Raw genomic sequence first — 22,481 nt, 5'->3', positions numbered from 1 at the left:
AAGTTAAAAACTCTTTTAAACTAAAGCAGTGTTTGCTACTATATTTGAAAATGATCTATCTATCCAGTCGGACAAGCATAGCATATGCTTTTTGGTACATCTATTCTTTCTTTCTTAATTTGGTAATGGGAAGTAAATGAGGGGATATAGGAATATATAAATACACACATTTTCAAAGAAGGGATACATTCTACAAAACACTGCAGATATTATATCCGAGAAAGAATTTGAATGCCATGCGGATAGGAAAAGTGGAAGTGGCAGGGATGGAAATGAGTCCGAAGATGCTGGTGATATAATAAAAAAGATACTGAGGAAGGACGTATGGAAAACTCTATATGGTGATTCTGGATCTTGCCACTTTGGGGGGCCACCTTTAATTTATCCTTTGTCCTAAAATGTTTTGCTTATCACATTATGTTGTATAAACAAAACTGCAGGACAACTGTGTTATCAAAACAAACAAACCACAAAATCCTGTATTGACTTGGCTGTGCATAGGAAAGTAAACAATTATTTACATGGAATTCTTAAGAGATTTTAAAGCAGATGGGATGTGTCGATGGTTTGAAGCCAGAAAGAAATTTGAGAGTCAAAGTGTAAATAAGTGTGATGGTGTAGCTCGGAAATTCTGAGGTAGGGAGGAGGTGAGGGTGACAGGGAACAGTGTTCTCGAAGCTTCTACCAGTAATTCCACACCTCGACTTGTGTCCAATTTTTTCCTATCTTTGTCTCTCTTCACATTCTGTCTTTCACTTGTCTCTTGGGCCCCGTCCTTGCTTCTCAACCATAACTCTCTCTCCCTGGACCATTCACAAGCCTATCAGAACACAAAGATGCTCTGATGTTTCCTGTCTTTGGGACAGAATCTCAAACCTTCTAAGTTTCCCCCACCAATATCCTCTTCTTAGCTGAAAGGGAGAGAGACAGAGATGTGAGTGTCTGCTTCCCTGCTGGCTTTCTCTCCTACTCATCCTGGCAGAAGTCTTGATGCTGGCTCTTCCATACTATTCCCTGAACTAAGCTACAGTGAGCGACACCGGTCACATCGAGGTTGCCGAGATACCAGACATCTTCTGCCCTCGTTTTCCTCTCTTCCCCAGTTCATCCTTCCTTCTCTCCTCTTTGTTTGCCAGGCTCCAGTCACAGTTGTCTTCTGTTAGATCTTTGAACAAGTCTAGCTCTCTTCCTCCTCAGAGCATATGCACTGCTTCCATCTTGGCAGGAGAGGGCTTCTCTCCACTCTCTGCATGATAACTTCTCACTATTAGGTCTGAGCTTTAATGTCATCTTCTCAGAGTTGCCTCCCCTAATAATTTTATTTAAACTCATCCCCTCAGTGCTTCTCTCTCTTAGCTACTTGTTTCTAGTTTGCATTTATGATATACTTTACATATTTGTGTATTTATGGTCAGGGGCTTCTCATTTTCTCCATCTTCCTCATTAGAATATAAACTCCATAAAGACCCCATTATATTCTAGGGACCAGGAACCATACCTGTGCATCATTCATGGTAGTGTCTTTGTTACCTAGAACTGTGCTAGGTATTATCTATGAATGAGTAAAAATGGAACCAGATTACAGTTCATATTATTACTATGTTTTCATTCCAAAAAATATGTGATTTTGAATTCAAATAATTAAGTGAAAGAGGATAGTCTCAAGTATTTTGTGTGTGTGTTTGGTCGCTCAGTCGTGTCTGACTCTGCAACCCCATGAACTGTAGCATTCCCGTTTTCCCTATCCTTCCCTATTTCCCGGAGTTTGCTCAAGTTCATGTCCATTGAGTCAGTGTGTTTTTTAAGTTTCATTTTTCATATATGTGATACTGCTATAAATAACTTTTCAAAGAATTTTCATCCAAAAAATTTAGGTAACATTTTAAAAGCTTTGGATTTCATCGTAACACCCCACTTAACCGAATCTGAGTGCATCAATTTAAGTAAAAGTGTGTGCCTTTGTGCACTGTGAAAGACACTAATGTTCCTCATCCTCAAATCCAGTCCTCTCCACTGGGTGACTTTTGAGTTCTGCCTTCCTTACGAGCTCTAATGTCATATGATTTGGGTCATTCCCCTTAGTCTTGTTAGCTTCCACTTCCCAGTGTAATTGCAGCCAGAAGTGCAGGGTAATTTGAATGCTTTTGACAGGAATAGCTTTGGATAATCTTTTATTAATGTAATTAGCTTGGCTTAATTAAAGGTCAAACCTGAGGGGCTTCTCCAACCATTGCTATTCTATACCCTGCTTTAAATGCTTTTAGTCTTACCCAGGGAACTTCCATTCCTGGACAGATTAATCCCAGCAGGACGTTCTGACCTGGTTCTGTCCCCAGAACACACAAACAGATAAATTCAACTTCAGCTCCATCCGTGGTCCTTCTGTTTTTGACTTGTTAATCTTTTCCAAGGCTGCATTGCAGAGATATTACTTCTGTCCTGTTTTTATTCTCTAACTCCCAATTCTCTTTTTCAACACTAAAATCAAAGGATTATCTTCAAAAAGCTATTGATAACTACATGTATGTCTGAGAAGAGTGGCAGACCCTGATAGGGGCACAAGGGTTTTCCATTATTCCTTTTCTACAGAAGACAAATTCTTACAAAATAGCTTTTTTTAAGGAAAAAAATAGGTATTATTGCTTCATACTGCTCCATCAGTTTCTGCTGTACAGCAAAACGGATCATCCACACATTTACATATATGCCCTTTTTTGGATTTCCTTCCCAATTAGGTCACCACAGAGTTCCCTGAGCTATAAGTAGGTCTTCATTAGTTATGTATTTTAAACATAGTAGTGTATACTTGTCAATCCCAGTCTCCCAGTTCATCCCTTTCCCCCTTGGCGTCCATATGAATATTCTCTACATCTGTGTCTCTATTTCTGTTTTGCAGATGGGCTCACCTGTACCATTTTTCTAGATTCCACATATATGCATTATTTTTTTTTCTCTTTTGGCTTCCCCCTATATGAGTCTCTAGGTCATCCACATCTCTGCAAAGGACACAATTTGTTCTTTTTTATAGCCAAGTAATATTCCATTGTACCATCTTATCTGCTCATGTTGGTGGGCATATAGATTGCTTCCATGTCCTGGCTATTGCATAGTGCTGCAATGAACATTAGGGGGCACATACCTTTTAGAATTATAGTTTTCTCTGGGAGTGGGGTTCCTGGGTCATATGGTAACTCTATTTTCTTTTTTTTTTTTTAAGGAACCTCAATACTGTTCTCCATAGTGGCTGTACTAGTTTGCATTCCTACCAACAGTGTAAGAGGGTTCCCTTTTCTCCACATCCTCTCCAGTATTTATTGTTTGTAGATTTTTTGATGATGGCCTTTTAACTGGTGTGAGGTGATACCACATTGTAGTTTTGATTTGCATTTCTCAAATTACCAATGACATTTTTCACAGAATTAGAACAAAAAAATTTTAGTTATAAAAACACAAAAGACCCCCCTCCCCAAGCAACTTTGAAAATGTTGTTTCATTCTTTTACATGTAGCTGTCCAGTTTTCCCAGTACTACTTGTTGAAGAGTGTGTTTGCTCCACTGCATGTTCTTGCCTTCATCATAGATTAATTGACCACAGGTGTCTGGGTCTATTTATGGGTCTTCTATCCTATTCCATTGGTCTATGTCTTTGTTTTTCTGGTAGCTTTGTAGTATAGTCGGAAGTCAGGGAGTCCAATTCCTCCTGCTTTATTTTTCCTTCTCAAGATTGCTTTGGCTATTTGGAGTCTTTTGTGCTTCCATACAAATTTTAACCTTTCTTGTTCTAGATCTTTTTTTTTTTTTTTAATGCCACTGGTATTTTGATAGGGATTACATTGCATAATACATGCACATGAATCAAAACCCTAGAACTATATTTCAAGAATCTTGTCCTAATTTTTATTACTCCTGATTGTCTTTTCTCATAGGAAATGTTTTTTTTTCCTTTTTCCATAGGAAATCAAATTCCATTTTGTTCTTTTAGTTGTTTTAAAAAAAATATTACCCTTTTTATCAAACACCCCTAAGTGCAACTTCAGAGCCAGACAACCTGACTTGCCTCCAGCGTTTGACTACTAGCTTCCGTCATCTCTGCAGGAACCAGCTCTGGGGCTCTAGGTCACCTCCCTGAGTCGTGTACCAACAGGCTCTCACGTCCAGTCCACCTCCTACACCTCTTACCTCACATGAAGACTTCCCTATTGGCACTGATGTATCAGCTGGCACACTTGGTAACTATGTTTGCTTAACTTAATGTGAAGTGAACCTTTGGCCAGTGAGATATGGAAGCTGGTGATTGTCTTCTTCCCTCTGTTATTGTTTAGTTGCTAAGTTGTGTTTGACTCTTCTGCAACCCCATCGACTGTAGCCCACCAGGGTCCTCTGTCCATGGGACTCTCCAGGCAAGAATATTGGAGTAGGTTGCCATTTCCTCCTCCAGGGGATCTTCCCGATCCAGGGATTGAACACAAGTCTCCTGCATTGGCAGGAGGATTCTTTACCACTGAACCTCCAGGGAAACCTTCTTTCCTGGATTCCCACCAGAATGGGCTGTCTCCAGTCATGGCCATTTATATGGCCTCTCACTGGATGTTCTCATGAGAGTGAACTAGTGGTTGTGCTTGACGAGAGAGGCTGATCTGTTTCACACCTTGGCAACCACCTTTCATTAGTGCCCTCATTTCCCCATTTATCCTTCTCTGCCCCTAATAAAGGAGCAGCTTGTCTGCCTTTGCCTCAGGGTCTGCATTCTGAGGAACCCAGGTCAAAACTCTTATTTCTAAACAACTTGTTCAAGTCATATCTCTTGATTTTTCAATTTAAGACATTATCAATTGACTTTCTTCATGAAAGATGAGGACTTAATGGTTTTATATTTTTATTCACCACCCAATACTTTTTTTCTCTCCCTATTCCCTCTACCCCTGGAGAACGACATGGCAACCCACTCTAGTATTCGTGCCTGGGAAGTAGCATGGACAGAGGAGTCTGGCGGGCTACAGTCTGGGGCCAGAGTTGTACACGACTGGGCAACTAAACCTATCCCCTCTATTGGCTTCCTTGGTGGCTCAGGGGTAAAAAAAAAAATTGCCTGCTAATACAGCCAAACACTAAATCTGTAAATATCCTGTTTACATACATAATTTTCATAACCACTTTATAATGTTGCTATTACCATCACCATGTAGCAAAGATGCGTTGAGAGGTTGAGTGGCTTGGCAAAGGTTACACAGTGGGGTGATTTCTAATTGGTTGTCTTTCATATTCATGTGCGATTCTCTCACAGTGAATCCAGGGAAGTTTACATAATCTAAATGTCCTTGGGGAGAGCTGAAACACATTTATAATCACACTCTACCAAATGCCTAAGTCTTTTAGAAAGTTGCTTTTGGCTAAATGGTGACGGGATCATAAACCTTACAGTCTTATGAAAGCACTCAGGGGCTACACATTTTTTAAAAATTTCATCTCTTGTGGAAAAAAGAAAATGTTCTTAGTTGTACTCTGTTGCTGAATTTTAACCTGGGAGTGAGAGATGCCTTTCTCTGTGAAACAGAGCAGGACACTTTTCATTTGTTTCTCCCTGAGGGGTTGGCTTTTGGGGCTAATTTTCTGTGGTAAGCTGACTCAGGGTCAGGGAATGTCAGGAGTGCAAAAGCCAACAGAACCCTGGACAGGAAGAAGAAAGGATGGGATCAGGTGAGGACCATACATAGCATACCTGTCCGGGAAGGGTCAGACCCTGGTGACACGGAGATAACCAGTTAGAGCTGGATTCAGGCTCTATATACCAGGTTGGGTCAAAATTTGGTTAATGAAGCTGAAGTCCTAACTGGAGAAAAAAAGTTTAAGCTGGGGAAGCTGCAAAACTCACCTTTTATAAAAGTGAACACATGCTGGGATTCCCTGGTGGCTCGGTGGTCAATTACCCGCCTGCCAATGCAGGAGACACGGGAGATGCAGGTTCGATTCCTGGGTCAGGAAGATCTGCTGGAGAAGGAAATGGTTCTCCACTCCAGTATTCTTGCCTGGAGAATTCCATGGACAGAGGAGCCTGGGGTGCTACAGTCCATGGGGTTGCAGAGTCAGACACGACTGACTGACCACCACCACCTGCAGCTAAATGCTGGGGGCGGGGGACAGTATCACACCACAGTTCTACCTAGTCACTATATGACCAAAATCCAAGAAGGATATGTTGCTGCCCAAATCCTACTGCACTTCTCCATGGGGTGGAGTTCCCTTATAATTTTTCTCCTCAAATTCCTACATCAACTTGCTTTAAACTACATTAATGCTCCTCAATTTATTTCATCATCAGTAACTCTTTTATACTTCCTTTTTGTGCTCAGTGGTGCATTATGGAACAAAAATGCATAACTTAGAATGCAAACTCTTAACCACCATAAACATTAGTAATGCCCAGCTGGGCTAAAATAACTAATGAGCCACGAACAAGTTCCTCTGATCTCCCCCAACCATTACAAATACACTTACTTGATCACATTACTCCATTTTAAAGAGAAACATGTTCATGTTATTTAACAAGTTTAAAAAAGAAAAAAATCAATGCTATTACCACACTTACATCTTTAACACTGTAAATTCCATGATGGCAGTTCTGTGAATATACATTACCATATTTTTTCATAGTGAATGTTGTATGACCCAATGAACCTCCACTTGGATTTTTTTGGCAAATGAAGCCCAATAAAATATCCAAATGTGTGATAAATAGAATCTCTCAGATGTCTTCTTACGGTCTCAGCCCTATTCATATCAGTTTCATGATATAAATCAACATTCTCTAGATGAGGGTGAATTATAAACTGTAAGTAATTCTACGCCAAAGGATCTACAAATAATTATGAGACAGACTCAACAGCACAGCCTTCTCCAGGGCTAATTTTACTGTTTTCCTGTGGTCATTTAAGAAAACTGACAGGGAAAGTCTTCTAACCAACCATAAATGCTGATCATTATACAACTAAATATAAAAGGAAAGTGTTTTAGAAAATGAGAGAAAAAAAAAAAAGCTTATTTGGCAATGTGCTGTTACTTATATACTAGCACCTCTGAGCCCTAAAACAAATTCAACATTTACAACTCATGCTACATCTATTTTAGTTAGGTGAAAGCTCATCCAAGAGCAGATGTTAAAGGAACAGGGAGCAGAATAAAATACATATTTAGTGGGCACTTATGAATTGGATGGAAATTAAGTTTGAATATGGCCCATTAAACTCTTCATTAAAGACATTCTGCTGCAGAAGATTCACACATTATTACTGGCCCCACCGATATGATGCTGCTGCTAATGACTTGATTATGTGGGAGTAGAGCTTTTTTTGAAACTAAAAGTTGGGATGCTCAAACTGTAAAGATAATGTCATTTTATCAAGATATACTCTTAATTCTATTACAAGGATATAGAAAACTTGACCATAACCAAGCTGTAAGTTCAGCCAGGCACATAGTTTATTATCTTTATGAAGAACTATGAGTCGCTGTATTATTTAACTTATTAACAGAAAAGGTGACTATAAATGTACTTAGTTTTCAAAGCGGAAACTTATATTGCATTTATTTCCCAAGCAGAGGAATAGTATGCCTGAAAAAAAATCTCATGAATCATTTTACATAAAGACTTTCATCATCTATATCCTACCCCACACTACAGTGTCTTCTTGATTGAATGTAATTTTTCTGTCTTCTTGGTTGGGGGGGGGGGGGGGGTGTGCGCGCGCATGCGCGTGCGTGCGTGCATGCATGTTTGCGGGGGGGGGGGGGGTAATATTAAAGTACTACAAAACGTTTTATTCACAATTAAACCTGAGACTTAAAATCCAGTGAAATTAAATCAGAATGAGTAGAACACTTTATCAGGTTTCGACTTAAACTCTATTCAAGAACCATTTTGCTTAAGAAATAAAAAAATTGATAGATAATCACTGATACTGCCTATACCATGTACATCAACTGCATTACATATGAAGCACTATAATCAAACATGGAGGTTAAATAGCTTTTAGTAACTTTAAAGTGGATAGAAATGGAATTCAGTGGCAATATTCTGAGAGGTAGGTCATTTACTAAAATTTGACATAGTATCACCCCACTTTTTGAACTTCGGCAATAAAATTAGTTTTATTTCATTAACTTTACTCACTTAAATGGCACACATTTATAACTCCCAAGATATTCTTATAAACACTACCTAAAATAATACATAAAAAAAACAAACAGACCAATAACCTGGAAGTGTTATCACCTATTATCCATTTACTAAATGTAATTCTTTATACATCTATTATACATTGAAATTTCTTTTCTTACTTATTATTCCAACATGTTAATGTAGAAACCATGCTGGGGTCTTGAGTCGGCAATGAGCTGGCAATGTGGCTTCGAGCTAGCCAGAACACACAGCACGTGGCATTTCAAAATTTCTAATCCAATTCTTAAGTCAAATTCAGTCATTTCTCCCCTTTTTATTTCTAAAGTTAATATACCATGGTTAGAGCAGTCCATTTCACATCAAATCCAACTGAATAATAAAAGCTCAGTCATATAATATTAAGGTTAATGTGATTATTTTTCATGGTTCTTTTAATTTTGACCAGCTTTTGTAAAGAATGCATTTGTAATATTATAAAATATACCACTGGTCTTAAAAAATTTCATAAACTAATTTATAAACTAGTAAGACTCATAGAACAGTTATCTGGAAGAGTGGCAATTTATTCCTGGCCACATATGTATACCCTTATCATCACAGCTTCTATTATTAATACCAATAAAATAGAATTGCTATGTAATAAGAAATATGGCAACTAAATACCCCCCTCCCCACCTTCCAAAAAAAGAACAATGTCATCACTTTGATTTTATTACGAGTCACAATATTTTTTATTTAGGAAAAATATTTCCTTCAATGTTCATTAGATAATGAATCTGAATAATTTACTTTTACTTTTCTGTGTAGACCAATTAAAAAGTATGCCTCTTTCCTTTCATAAGCAAACTCTATTTGTCTAATTCTGCATGGCAGATAAGAAATTAATACTTTACTTCCTTCTACCTTAAAAATTATGGAATTTTCCCCATTATAAATCAGTTATTTCTTTTGGACTGTTGTCACGCTGCTGTTGAAAGAAAAAGTTAGTAAAGGATGGATACATGGGAAACAAATCATAAAGTATAAGACTAGTTTATAAGGAAATATATTAAACATTATTTAAATATCAAACAAAATATTCCTACATTAAATAAATAAGACTTGAATTTGTCATGTGGAACTCATAGGCCAATACCACCAATAATGGGGATGGTCTAGTGCAAAAGGTGGCCACAAAAGAAAAAAAAAAAAAAAAAAAGGAGGAGACGACACAATATTTAATTGTTTTCATATTTAACCAGTGATTTTCAATCCTTTTTGAACATAAAATTACCTGAAGGACTTTTTAAAAATACTGATGAACGGGTCTCATCCCAGACAAATAAAATCAGAAACAGGATTCAGGTAATGGAATGTTTTAAAGGCCCCCAAGTGATTCTAGTATACAGTCAGAGTTGAGAGCTGCTGATGGAAACCCACAAGCTTCTGATTGTTGCCCGACTCAGAAAGGTATCTTATGAATGAAGAAAAGGAGCTTTATTTTACTGGTGGGACAAGACACGGGTGTCTCCAGTTACTTGTGGATAAATCAAGCTTACTAATGTGTATTTCATTTCCATCAAAATATGTGCATAGGACTCTTCATTCACTGTAATTCTATATTTTTAAGCTCCAAGATCAAGTAAAGTCAATGCTTTGTAATAAACCAGTTATACTGAAACTCCATCACTCATTCATGCACAGAACATTTCCTGAATGCCTACTATGCACAAGGCACTGTGACAGGCACTGCTACAGGACCTGGAGTCATGACAGAGGAAGAGTGATTGGCCAGAAGCTTGGTTTTTTTTTTTTCCCCTTAGAACTAATGGCTATAAAATGAATTCCATGGACCTAGACCAAGGAATGAATTTTTAAAAAAGGAAAAGAAATTAAGTATGTATTAAGGGTCTGAGTTTAAGATACATGAAATAGCATATTTGTACTTTTCCTAATGATTTCCAGAGCCTTTGAATACACGTAAGGCAATTCAAGATAGAAAAATAAACCCTATTGAAAGTAGATGTTCTGAGTTATAACCACACTCTGTAAAAGTAAATTTCATACATAAGTATAAATACTAAAAATCTTTATAGAAAGGTAGTTCATGTCCACTTGTAGTAGTCTTAACAAGTAATCTTACATTAAAATATTACAGATTCTAGTCCTTGACTATTTCATCATGGAGAAAGTTCATACAATACATAATTTATTTTGAAAACAATTTATATACTGAGAAATTCTAATGTGAACAAATTTGAGTTTTCTTTTCAAGAAGAAAGGATGCAGAGAAGGTAAGAAGTGGGGGGCGGGGCACAATCTGTTCAAATCTTATACATATCCTAAATCCTAATAATTTAAAATGCTGACTGCTTTTTTCCTGAAGAACCTAGTAAATTTCATATGAATAAATACTTTTCCTATTCATTACTGACATGGACTTTGGTGGTTACTTAAAAAATAAATAATAAGTGCTTCTCATTTTTATGACAGCATTAAGTTTCAAAATGAGGCTAGGTAATGTCAGCTTAACCCAGAAAGGAGCTAAATGTCGGGGGAGGAGGAGGACGGGAATGGCGTAAGATGAATGATCAGCAACAATTCTAGTGGTAAAAACTCTTTAGGGCAGTAAAGGGTCCAAGTTGCTTTTTAAGGAATAAAAGATGGATCAAGACTCAAGAAAAATGCTCATTCATTGTACCTTGGAGGCAACACTCTGTCTAAAGTACAGAAGTAGTAAAATATTTTACTAAGTTAAAATATAGGTTTTATATTTTATACGATATTGAATACACACATAAAAATACCAGTGTTTTCATCTTGTTTCTGTTCAGACACTTAATTAAGCAAATATGTTCTTTGGTGTCTGGGAGAGTTATCAATATTAAAGATAATGGAAGATAAGAACATGCCTAGAAATAGAAGACTCAAAATCCTATACCATATAAAGGAAGAATTGAAGGTGGACTTATGAGAAAAGATAAAGTTACACTGCAGAAGGACTTACACATTTCTTTTCCCCGAATCATATTCTGGCTCCCAAAATAAAAAGTATTATAGCCTATTAGGTTTTTAATCTTGTGTTTTGAGATTTTTCAAGTGGAAAGATATCACAGATAGAAATATATCACTCTAAGTTTTAAAATTACCAAAGTCAGTGAGAAGAATGTACATTCATTAAATGTATTCATTATAAGTAAAGAAGTCTTGAAAAACTGAACAGTTCAACCAAAGCTGAAGAACTGTTCTTGATTTCTCATTATTCCTTTTTAAATAAAGAGAAAGTATAGTACACATACAGGCTGACATTTTGATTCATTCAAAAGTCACATCCCTTTGCTTGGTTTTTGAAGTTTCAGAGACTAAAATTTAATACCATTCATAACATAGTATTTTCAATAAAAGGAATTAAAGAGCAATGAAAAATCAGAAGCAAGATGGCTTAGAGAGCCTTATAACCTCTACATATACATACACATTTGTAACCTGTATTTATTTTCTAGAGAAACAAATTTTAAGTGATGCTAATGTAACCAATGGAGAAAAAACTTCTATCAAAATATACAATTTCCATTACAGACTAGAAGACTAATATTAAAAAAATAGTTGTAAGCCAAAAAGTTTGCTTATATGGATGACAGGCATCATCCCTTTGAAGCATAAATCATCAAATAAGGTTTTATAAAAGATCGATCTGTGACCTTCTTCATTTTTAAGTTCTTGATAAATTCATAAAGCTTCAGTCCCAGTCTTTCGAGCATGGTGTATCATGGTATATCCGTGGTGTTATCATCTTAATTCAGATTTCCAGAAAAGCAAGAAAACAAGTAACTCAGAATCTCAAGTGGGATTTGTGCTTTACCATGTACCTGAAAAATATGATAATAGGTCATAATGATTATAGGAATTTTAGAATTTTTAGAATACTACATGTAAAAATAAGTATTGGTATTTTTAAAGCTTAAAATCAACAGTGGAACAGGATGTTTTGCTTTCTAAAAAGTAGATACTGTAACCTTTGGGAATATGAAGATTTCTGAAGTAAGCCAGAAAAACCATTCATCTTATTAATTTCTACAATGTAAGAGCTTCTGGCTAGGATAATAAATGATTCTCTTTAATATATTATCAATTACAACCACTGGGTTATCTCAATCATCTCTGAGTCTGAGGAAACACATAATATTTGGAGAGAGACCAAGAAAGTTACAGGCTTTAGAAAGTACCTCAAATGAGAACAGGTTTAGTGGTACTGTGATCATACGCTGTCCTTACTTTCCAATTATAAAACTGATATTATTGTCAAGGGCTTTAGAAAAAAACAATTTATACTAGTAATTAGGATAAATTCAAAAACCAAATTCCTTTCACAAGCTACAAGGTACCCACCCATACCTCGAGTCAGAAACCTTTTGAAAGGTCCTGTCAAAAAATGAAGGGACTGCTTAAAGCCAGTTCCTTGGACAGACAGAAAACAAGGTTCAGAAAAGTCACAGGGTTCATTAGAGCCAAATCGCAAAACCAAGACCAAATCTGAGTCTTTGAACTCAGCTTTAATATTCTCTCTAAGCTTTAAGCCCTTTCTCCCTTTGTTTCCAAAGTCAATACAACAAAGATACTTTGCTAATTACATATTTTAGATAAACATCAAATTAAGCAATGTTTGAAAGGGGAGCTGTGGGATATGGTTCACAACTTTAAGGAACCTAAAATACAACTGCAGTAAAGCAGAAGTAAGTGCATTTTAGGATCATGATTACCTATCCAATGTTTCCCAGAATCGTAAGAAAACTGGTCTGTCCAGATGACGTTTGTGATAGCTGAGTTCTAATACTGTTACGTCCCATTTTTGAACGTTTGGGTCCAGACGAACTTCATCATATTTGAGATGGAAGGCTTTAACTAGAAGTAGGAGAAATAATGTTCTTTATTCAAACTGTAATCAACATTATAAAAATATTTTACAAAGGAATAAAAAACCAACCACAGACAGTAACCAAAAAAACTTAAAAAAAAAAAAAAAAAGTTCAATCTTTCTTCTACTAAAAAAGCTTCATTACAACCTAAGTGATCTCTAAAATAGAGACTAAGCACTGTAGTATCTCCCAAAACATTTAATTCAACAAAAATTTACTGAGGCTTATACACGCCAGCCACTGGGGACTGCAATGAAGAATGAAGTAAAATAAAATGTGTATGACCCAGTGAAGGATAATAAGAAAATGCCTACTCACATACAGCATAATAAAGGTTGTAGAATATCACAGAAACATCAGAGAGTAGTTTACCCAGATTACGGGATTCAGAAAAGGCTTGGATAGGCAGGGTGGCGTAAGAATTAGGCAAACACAGAAAGAAAGTGACCCAGTTAACAAAAGAGCATGTTCAAAGAGAAACTGGTTTAGTTTAGAAACTAAAGAAATTTAACAAAGTTGTATCATGCAAAGTAACACAGGAAATGGATGAAGAGCAATGCTGGTCCTAAAGGTCACATTAAGGAGCTTGCATGGTTGCCTAAGAGACATGACGACCCACTCTGCAAAGTGTTTCAGTTCAGTTCAGTCGCTCGGTCATGTCCGACTCTTTGCAACCCCATGAATCGCAGCGGAGACCACTGATACAGTATAAAACCTAGAGGAGAGAGAGAGAGCTCTGCTCTACTGGGGAGAGAGAGAGAGCTTTGCTCTACTGGGGAGAAGATACACATAAGACAGGAAAGATTCAAGAGCATGTTCAAAGAGAAACTGGTTTAGTTTAGAAACGAAAGAAATTTAACAAAGTTGCATCATGCAAAGTAACACAGGAAATGGATGAAGACCACAGAGGTTCAGAGCAATGTTGGTCCTAAAGGTCACATTAAGGAGCTTGCATGGTTGCCTAAGAGACATGACGACCCACTCTGCAAAGTGTTTCAGTTCAGTTCAGTCGCTCAGTCATGTCCGACTCTTTGCAACCCCATGAATCGCAGCGGAGACCACTGATACAGTATAAAACCTAGAGGAGAGAGAGAGAGCTCTGCTCTACTGGGGAGAGAGAGAGAGCTTTGCTCTACTGGGGAGAAGATACACATATGACAGGAAAGATTCAAGAGCATGTTCAAAGAGAAATTGGTTTAGTTTAGAAACGAAAGAAATTTAACAAAGTTGCATCATGCAAAGTAACACAGGAAATGGATGAAGACCACAGAGGTTCAGAGCAATGTTGGTCCTAAAGGTCACATTAAGGAGCTTGCATGGTTGCCTAAGAGACATGACGACCCACTCTGCAAAGCGTTTAGCAGAGACCAATGATACGGTGACTGCAGCCAAGAGATTAAAAGACGCTTACTCCTTGGAAGGCAAGTTATGACCAACCTAGATAGTATATTGAGAAGCAGAGACATTACTTTGCCAACAAAGGTCCGTCTAGTTAAGGCTATGGTTTTTCCTGTGGTCATGTATGGATGTGAGAGTTGGACTGTGAAGAAGGCTGAGCACCGAAGAATTGATGCTTTTGAAGTGTGGTGTTGGAGAAGACTCTTGAGAGTCCCTTGGACTGCAAGGAGATCCAACCAGTCCATTCTGAAGGGGATCAGCCCTGGGATTTCTTTGGAAGGAATAATGCTAAAGCTGAAACTCCAGTACTTTGGCCACCTCGTGTGAAGAGTTGACTCATTGGAAAAGACTCTGATGCTGGGAGGGATTGGGGGCAGGAGGACAAGGGGATGACAGAGGATGAGATGGCTGGATGGCATGACTGACTTGATGGACGTGAGTCTGAGTGAACTCCGGGAGTTGGTGATGGACAGGGAGGCCTGGCGTGCTGCAATTCATGGGGTCGCAAAGAGTCGGACACGACTGAGCGACTGAACTGAACTGAACTGAATAATACGGTATAAAACGTAGAGGAGAGAGAGACAGATCTGCTCTACTGGGGAGAAGATACACATATGACAGGAAAGATTCAAGAGGTAATTAGCAAGTGGGACATGGTAAGAAATGATGGGACATGGTAAGAAATGATGAAAAAGAAGAATTGGAAGGTCTCTAGAGAAGGTGACCTAGAAATAGATATTTACTTGATATAAAAAGAGTCTAGCAAAGATCCTGAAAAACAGGATTTCGGGCAGAAGCAAGCTCAGAATGCCCTACCCAAGAACAACTCTCTGTAGGCAATGTCCTACGTGTAGATCCTACTCAGCCATGATAAAAAAAAAAAAAATTCTCAAATTTTTTTCAAATGTGATAATAAACCACTGGGTAGTTTGAACCAAGAAGGTGAAATTATTTTCACTTTCAAAAGCTATCTCTGGGGAGATAAGAGACTCCAGGACAAAACTTCCCAACAAATGTATGCTGCCAAGGTTGACAGGTGACCACAAAACACTGACTCTGAATCTTCCTCCTTGATTATCTATCTGGCTGGACCATCCTCGGCAGTTTATCACTGTATCTGCAATCAGTTTATCATCAGTGGAGTGTTAGTTTTACTTGTGCACATGGAAGACGTTTTGCTTTTCTTTCCATTTTTTACTTTATCTTCCAACATTCAAGATATAAACATTACTATCACCATTATGATCTCTAGTATTAGGAGTTTCTAAAGAGAAAAATGATTGACTGTTAATTGTTTTTAATAGCTCTTTATAGACTGCTTGTTCCATATCATTTGCAGGCTTACTGGCTTTTGATGTTAACAATTAATCAAGGTCTAATTCTTGATTAAAATACAAAATAAACCATTTGTGACCCTCCAATGGCCCAAAAAACACATAAACATTATTGCTGAAGTATTTGCTTTTATACATAAAGGTGTCCTCATTGAGTATATTATTTATTTTGAATTTAATTCAAATTAATCAATTTAAACCAATTCATTAAAGGGGCTGTATGTTATGGATTCAGAAAAGCCATTTTCAAAAAATTATATATGGAAAAAATATTTGTTTAAATTTTTAAATCAAATGAAGTCACTATTCAGTACTCTCTGCTCATTACACGTTTCTCTTTTCTGATCTCATTATTTGTTTCAAATCATTCTTAAAAATACATGAGTTATAATTTTTTAAATGACTGATTTAAAGTCACAAGGGCCAATAATCCCCTTTACTAATTTCAGTAGATTTAGTTTACATAACATTTATTTTTTACATTTATTTTGTGTATTATTTACAGAATACACATTTTTTAAATTAAAACTGAATATCAGAGTTCAAAAAGTTTATGTCACAAAATGAGGAAACAGTTTCTTTCATCACACAAAATATCTTATTAGCATGAAGCAATGGTGGCAAGCAAACCTAAACAAGACATCACCATAAAATATTTTTCTTATTCAGAAAAAGACATAGTTTTTAAGCCTCACCAAAAATAGAAGAAATAAGATTCTTTTATAATTAGACAGTTATCTGGGAGTACTAAAGCAAAACTTTACAAAATTTGTTGTTGTTCATTTTCTGCAAACTGCATGACTGTTGTCAATCCATTTTTTGCAGAAACAAAAAAACAGAAAAGGTGCTCTCGTATAGCATTTTGGTAGATAGATGATGGCATGGAAAATGACAAAGGGACAGAATAGAGAAGATTATTAAATCAGAAAATTTTCTCAATGATAACCAAAAAATTTGAAGAAATTGTCACTTAAAAATCTTGGACTTCAAGCCTAAAAAACAGTATTTTTTTTTTCCCCCGTTTTTGTTTTTTTTTTAATTTTATTTTTAAACTTTACATAATTGTATTAGTTTTGCCAAATATCAAAATGAATCCACCACAGGTATACAAAATCAGTATCAAGCTCAAATTTCTCATAATTTTGAAAAGATTTTATTTGGCAATTTTATAGAGTTTAATATTTAAGATCTTCTCTAAACCTCTGTATTTTATTATGCAGCACAAAGAAAATACATTTTTTCACCAAGTACCCTCAGTTTATCCCTATGCTATACAGATATTAGCATTTTCCATGTAGATTGGGGGAAAGGTGAGAAGCTATAACAGTCAAGAGTTAATTTACAGCAAGCAGACCAGCTAAAAGCTAGGAGATGACATATTTCTAAATTTCTGGCTTATGCAAATTACTAAAAAAAAACTGAGGAAAAAAACAGTCTGGGGAGGATGGAGAACGTAAGACAACAGATTCCTCTTGGAAGAGGCAGAGTCTGATGCACCAATGGGACTTCACAGGGAGCCACCTGGTCATCGGTGAGAGAGGCCCAGAACATCAGCCAGAGACATAACTTAAAACTAAGGACAGAGATGGTGACGGGATGCCACCAGATCTCCTCGAGTGAGTGTCTATAATTAAAGCAGGAGAGAAGCAGGAACACAAAAATGTCACCGATGTCACTGAAAGCCAGAGGAAAAATAGCTAGAGTCTGAATAAATTTAATAAGCCCTCAGAAAAGAACATTTTAAGAAGAGGAAATGGATCAAGAGTAATATTATAAGGAGACCAAAAGTAGCCAATATCTGGATCCCTGTGGGAGCAGTTCAGCGAGTGAGCAGTAGAGTACCACCACAGCTGCTTGCGATCAAACAGAAATTGAGACAACTGTTTCAAAGGCTTGGCTGTGGAGGGAAAGGAGAGGAAGCCAGAAGAAAAGGTGAGGGAAGAGGAAAGGGTTTTTTTTCCCATGTGTTTTAGATGGAAGGGCAAGAGTACTTTCATTTTAAATGCTGGTTAAGTAAAGAAGTAAGGTTTAAGAGAAAGAGTAAGTCATGGAAGAAAATAATAATTGTTAACTTAAAAAAAAAAAATTCTCTAAGTCCTTATCTAAGTTTTTGAAGACTAATGATCTGAACAAAACCACAATTAAAAGTTATGTTCTTAATGAAATTTGGAGAGTATTTTTATCTTCAAGACATTCTAATCATTGTTTATTACAGTACCAGTCAACAAGGCAAGCAAGTAGGTAAAACACAACAAAATTAGTGTTCAGTGACATTTTGCTTTCATTAAAATTCCCACTCTCTCTGTATCTTTGACTTCTATTTATCAAATCTGTGCATTACTCAGGTTTTGGAAATAACAACAAAAAAAAAACTATCGTCATATTAGCATTCATTTTAAAAACTGAATGAAGGTAGGAGAATGATGATTAAAAGCTTTCAAGCTTGGGCAGTTTTCGGCCTAAAAGAACGGTGGCACCACTGACAAAAACTAAACTGCTTTATTTAAAACAACAAACAGCTGGATTTCATAGTAGCACAATCTACATTCAAAAGAACTAAAGTTGTTATTTCTAACAAACAAACTTGTTTCATGAGGACGCTTTTTAAAACACGATTTTATTACTGATACTAACTTCACTGGGTACTCAAATTAAATAATAATTTGAATATCCCTACGAATAAAAGGGCTTCCCTGGTGGCTCTAATGGTAAAGAATCTGCCTACAACGCAGGAGACTCAGGTTCAATCCCTGTGTCAGGAAGACCCCCTGGAGAAGAAATTCGCAACCTACTCCAGTACTCTTTCCTGAAGAATTCCATAGACAGACAGAGAAGCCTGACAGGCTACAGTTCTTGGAATTGCTACTCAGTCAGACTTTAATTCTTCTACTTTTGGTGTATTAATAATGCCAAAATATGACCCACAAAAGATATGATACATGAAATCTACATATTTAATAATAGGTGTCTACAAAATGCTTCCCAATGCCATGCTCTTTTTTGTGCTGATGACACGAGACTCAATGAGTCAGACCATGCTGCTCACATCCTGGAACTGGCATTACAGCCACGGAGGACTTACAATACAGATATAAACATGAGGTCAAGTCAAGCAGCGAATGTTACCATGAGATCACCAGTAGGAAGTAAAGGCTACTTCCAGGATGGTCAGAGGAGGGGGTTCCCTAAAGGAGAGAGTAATTGGCTGAGATCTGAACAAATAGAAAAGGGCCGCTTCTGCTGCAACCGTTTCAGACAGCGGGAACAGCAGCCAACAGCCAAGTGGCACTGTTAGTTCAGCAAAAGTCAGCCTATTCAAAGACTGGCAATCAATTCCACATGTATGTACATGCAACAAGGTTAATGATTTCTAAGCAACCTACCAAGTAATTATTAATGTTGAAACATAGGCAATAATTCACTTTTAGATATAAATACACAGAAAATATTAATATTCCAAAAAAGACTTTTAAAATATTTCACAGGTGTTTAAAAGTAAAAATATATGGTACTTAATAAGAATCCTTTGATATACACATCACGTGCAGAGCCATAGATGGCTCTTTCTCTTAAATAATAAAGCATTTATTAAATTTATTTTTAAATAATAAAACATTTCTACATTAGATAGGCAGTAAAAACAAAGAGAATCTTACTTTTAGCAAATATGTCAACTGGTGATCCATCAGGCAAAAGCCACGGCCAACCTTTGAACTGCCAAGCAGGACCCTGCACAAAAACTGCTACGACCCGGTCCCTGTTAGCAGAGAAGAGGAAAGGGAAGAGCGGAAACTGAGTAGCTCAGGCATTCTCAGTTACTACAACCCTTAGGGAAAGAGTCTCGCCACCACTCCTGCAGTGGAGTCTCCTGTCCACACGTCTGTGAGGGAAAACACAGTGCTGCATGTCCACCATTCTCTTTATGTTACAGCAGTAGAGAACGTTAACGACGGCTACACTCCCCATGCGCTGTTTTTAACACCTAAGTCATTTAAACATAATTACGTGCACAGTCCTTACATGAGATCCTTTCAGAATTTTATCTCTGCCCGATCTATATTAGTGGGCCTATTTTTCTAAATGTAATAGGGAACAATAGTGTATCTATTAATTGAAAAAGTTGGTTTTAAAATCATTTAAAATTCAAACACATCTTAAATGTTTCGCTTTAATTAAAAATAGCATAAATTACAATAGTTCAGTATTTTGAATTCACTATTCACTAAAGCTCCAACACCTTATTTTGAGTTCTTCTGATTATCTGGAAAATAATCTGAGTACAGAAATCACCTAAACTTTTAAACTTTTTCAGTTGTTTTACAACTATTTCACTCACTCTGAATTCTCTACTTTGTGTGTGTGTGTGTGTGTGTGTGTGTGTGTGTGTGCTAAACCAACTTGTTTTTCCCAGACATTTAACTTCCTGTTCCTAAAAAAGCACAAATCTCTTTCTGGGACCTTACATTTCATTAGTTTACAAAATATTAATTAACTTGAGAAATTACAATAAAAACAACTACCATAAACAGTTTAAGCCTACAACTAAAGAAGTGGAAGCAAAATCATAACATTAACAGTAATAACCAACATTGTAAGATTTACCACAAGCATTCACTATGTTCCAGTGCTGGTCTACACAACCTATTCATGTCTATACATTTAAACTTCAAAATAATCCTGTGAGGTAATCTATTACCCCTATTTTACAGAACAGCAGAGTATGCTGGCGAGCAGGAGGCAAGACGTGGGGAGGGAGGAAGAGCGTGGAGAAGAGGAGGGTGTGAAGAGAGAGAGGGGGGAACCAATGACTGACCTTGTGCACCAGCCATGCTACCGTCCTATATGGGGACTGATAAATCATGACAACAGCCAACTCACTGCTATACTGGAAAACAGTTTTGACCTCATGACTCCCTTAAAGGGCCCTGGGAATGCCCAGAGGACCACAGACCATACTGTGATAATCACTGGGTTAGATGGAGACTTTACGCATCCAAGGGACTATTAAGCCAAGGTTACCTTCAAGTTAAAGACCTACAACAACATAGTTACTGTGAAAAACCACAGCTTAAAATTCTTAACAGCTCAAAATCTCTTATGGTTAAAATTAAATCTTAAATTAAAAATCTCATAGGACATGTGCTCCACACTGCCTAAACCATCTTTGGGAATGGAGCACACTATTAATTGGCCTCTCAATTTTATGACGTAACTTGCAGCACACACTAGTTGAAGGACAAAGGTGCCTGCTAAACAAAAGGGAATTTGTCAGACAAAGGTCACCCAGATCCTTCTGAGTCTCACAGGGTCAGCAGGGAAGCAAGATAATAAAAATACTACTCCCAGTGAATTCCCAAAAGGACAATTAACAGAGAAGCGAAGAAGAAAGGTAAGGAAAATACTTTCCCTAGGTTGTGACACGGATGGCCAGGGCCCAAGCTGATACACAACAGCAGCACAATGCAGTGACAGCACTTGCACACACTGCAGGACCGTTTCCTGCAAATATGTGCAAACATACAAATGACGTAACTCTCGACTTACTACGAGTTTTAAACATACCTGAAATTCTCATCTTACACTTCATATGTAACTCAAAGTATCTCTGTTAGGTACTAGGACAGAATTCTAATACGAGAGCTCTTAATTCTTCACTAAAATTTTTAACATACTAGTATTCTCACTGGCTTGATTTTCTAATATCTGAAGACTAATGAGTACGTCAAAGGTAAATTTCAGCTAATGAGTCAATGTGTTACACTCTCTGTATCAGAGAAATGCACACTCAGACTGTGTATTTTTATTCTGGCTTAGATTAATGAAATAATTTAAGGTAATTTATGTATCTGAATATATAGGCACTTTATATTATAAATAGCTCAATATTTTATTAAAGGATATTTTAATTCAATAAAAGAGCTGAACTGGGATGATGATGCTATGATTTTCATTAAATTATCCCCTCACAATAAAAGTAACAATGCTTTCACTTACCATTTCTTTACCAAGGAAAATTTGATTCTCCAAATCAAAAATCTAAAATATAGGCCCTCTAAAACATCAGTCTACTTGTTTTGTTCCAAAAGCTGATCCAGAATAAGTGGACAAGTGGAAAGACTTTTTACTGTTTACCACAAGTTTATGCTTCTTCTTCAGTTCAGTTCAGGTCTGTCACTCAGTCGTGTCTGACTCTGCAACCCCATGAATCGCAGCACGCCAGGCCTCCCTGTCCATCACCAACTCCCGGAGTTCACTCAGAGTCAGGTCCATTGAGTCAGTGATGCCATCCAGCCATCTCATCCTCTGTCGTCCCCTTCTCCTCCTGCCCCCAATCCCTCCCAGCATCAGAGTCTTTTCCAATGAGTTAACTCTTCGCATGAGGTGGCCAAAGTACTGGAGTTTCAGCTTTAGCACATTCCTTCCAAAGAACACCCAGGACCAATCTCCTTTAGAATGGAGTGGTTGGATATCCTTGCAGTCCAAGGGACTTTCAAGAGTCTTCTCCAACACCACAGTTCAAAAGCATCAATGCTTCTTCTTATAGACATCCAAATTATATTTACTTAATACTAGAATGTTAACCGGAGAAGGCGATGGCACCCCACTCCAGTACTCTTGCCTGGAACATCCCGTGGATGGAGGAGCCTCGTAGGCTGCAGTCCATGGGGTCGCAAAGAG

The 22,481-nt window shown here is 37.1% G+C and overlaps 1 protein-coding gene across 1 annotated transcript in view; it reads right to left on the bottom strand.

Moving 5' to 3' along the window:
• Positions 1-9,374: 9,374 nt before the first annotated feature.
• Positions 9,375-22,481, bottom strand: part of CDC73 (cell division cycle 73) — a 91,304-nt gene continuing 78,197 nt past the window's right edge. The window contains exons 15-17 of the mRNA XM_006061422.4: positions 19,460-19,560; positions 12,916-13,057; positions 9,375-12,024 (exon numbers count right to left, since the gene is read on the bottom strand). Of these exons, the coding sequence (XP_006061484.1) occupies positions 11,988-12,024; positions 12,916-13,057; positions 19,460-19,560 (280 nt within the window). The 3' untranslated portion in view covers positions 9,375-11,987. The remainder of the gene's footprint in view (positions 12,025-12,915; positions 13,058-19,459; positions 19,561-22,481) is intronic.

This window comes from Bubalus bubalis, chromosome 5 (genome assembly GCF_019923935.1).
Source record: "Bubalus bubalis isolate 160015118507 breed Murrah chromosome 5, NDDB_SH_1, whole genome shotgun sequence".
Taxonomy (NCBI): Eukaryota; Metazoa; Chordata; class Mammalia; order Artiodactyla; family Bovidae; genus Bubalus; species Bubalus bubalis.
This window is presented reverse-complemented; position numbering and strand designations above follow the sequence as displayed.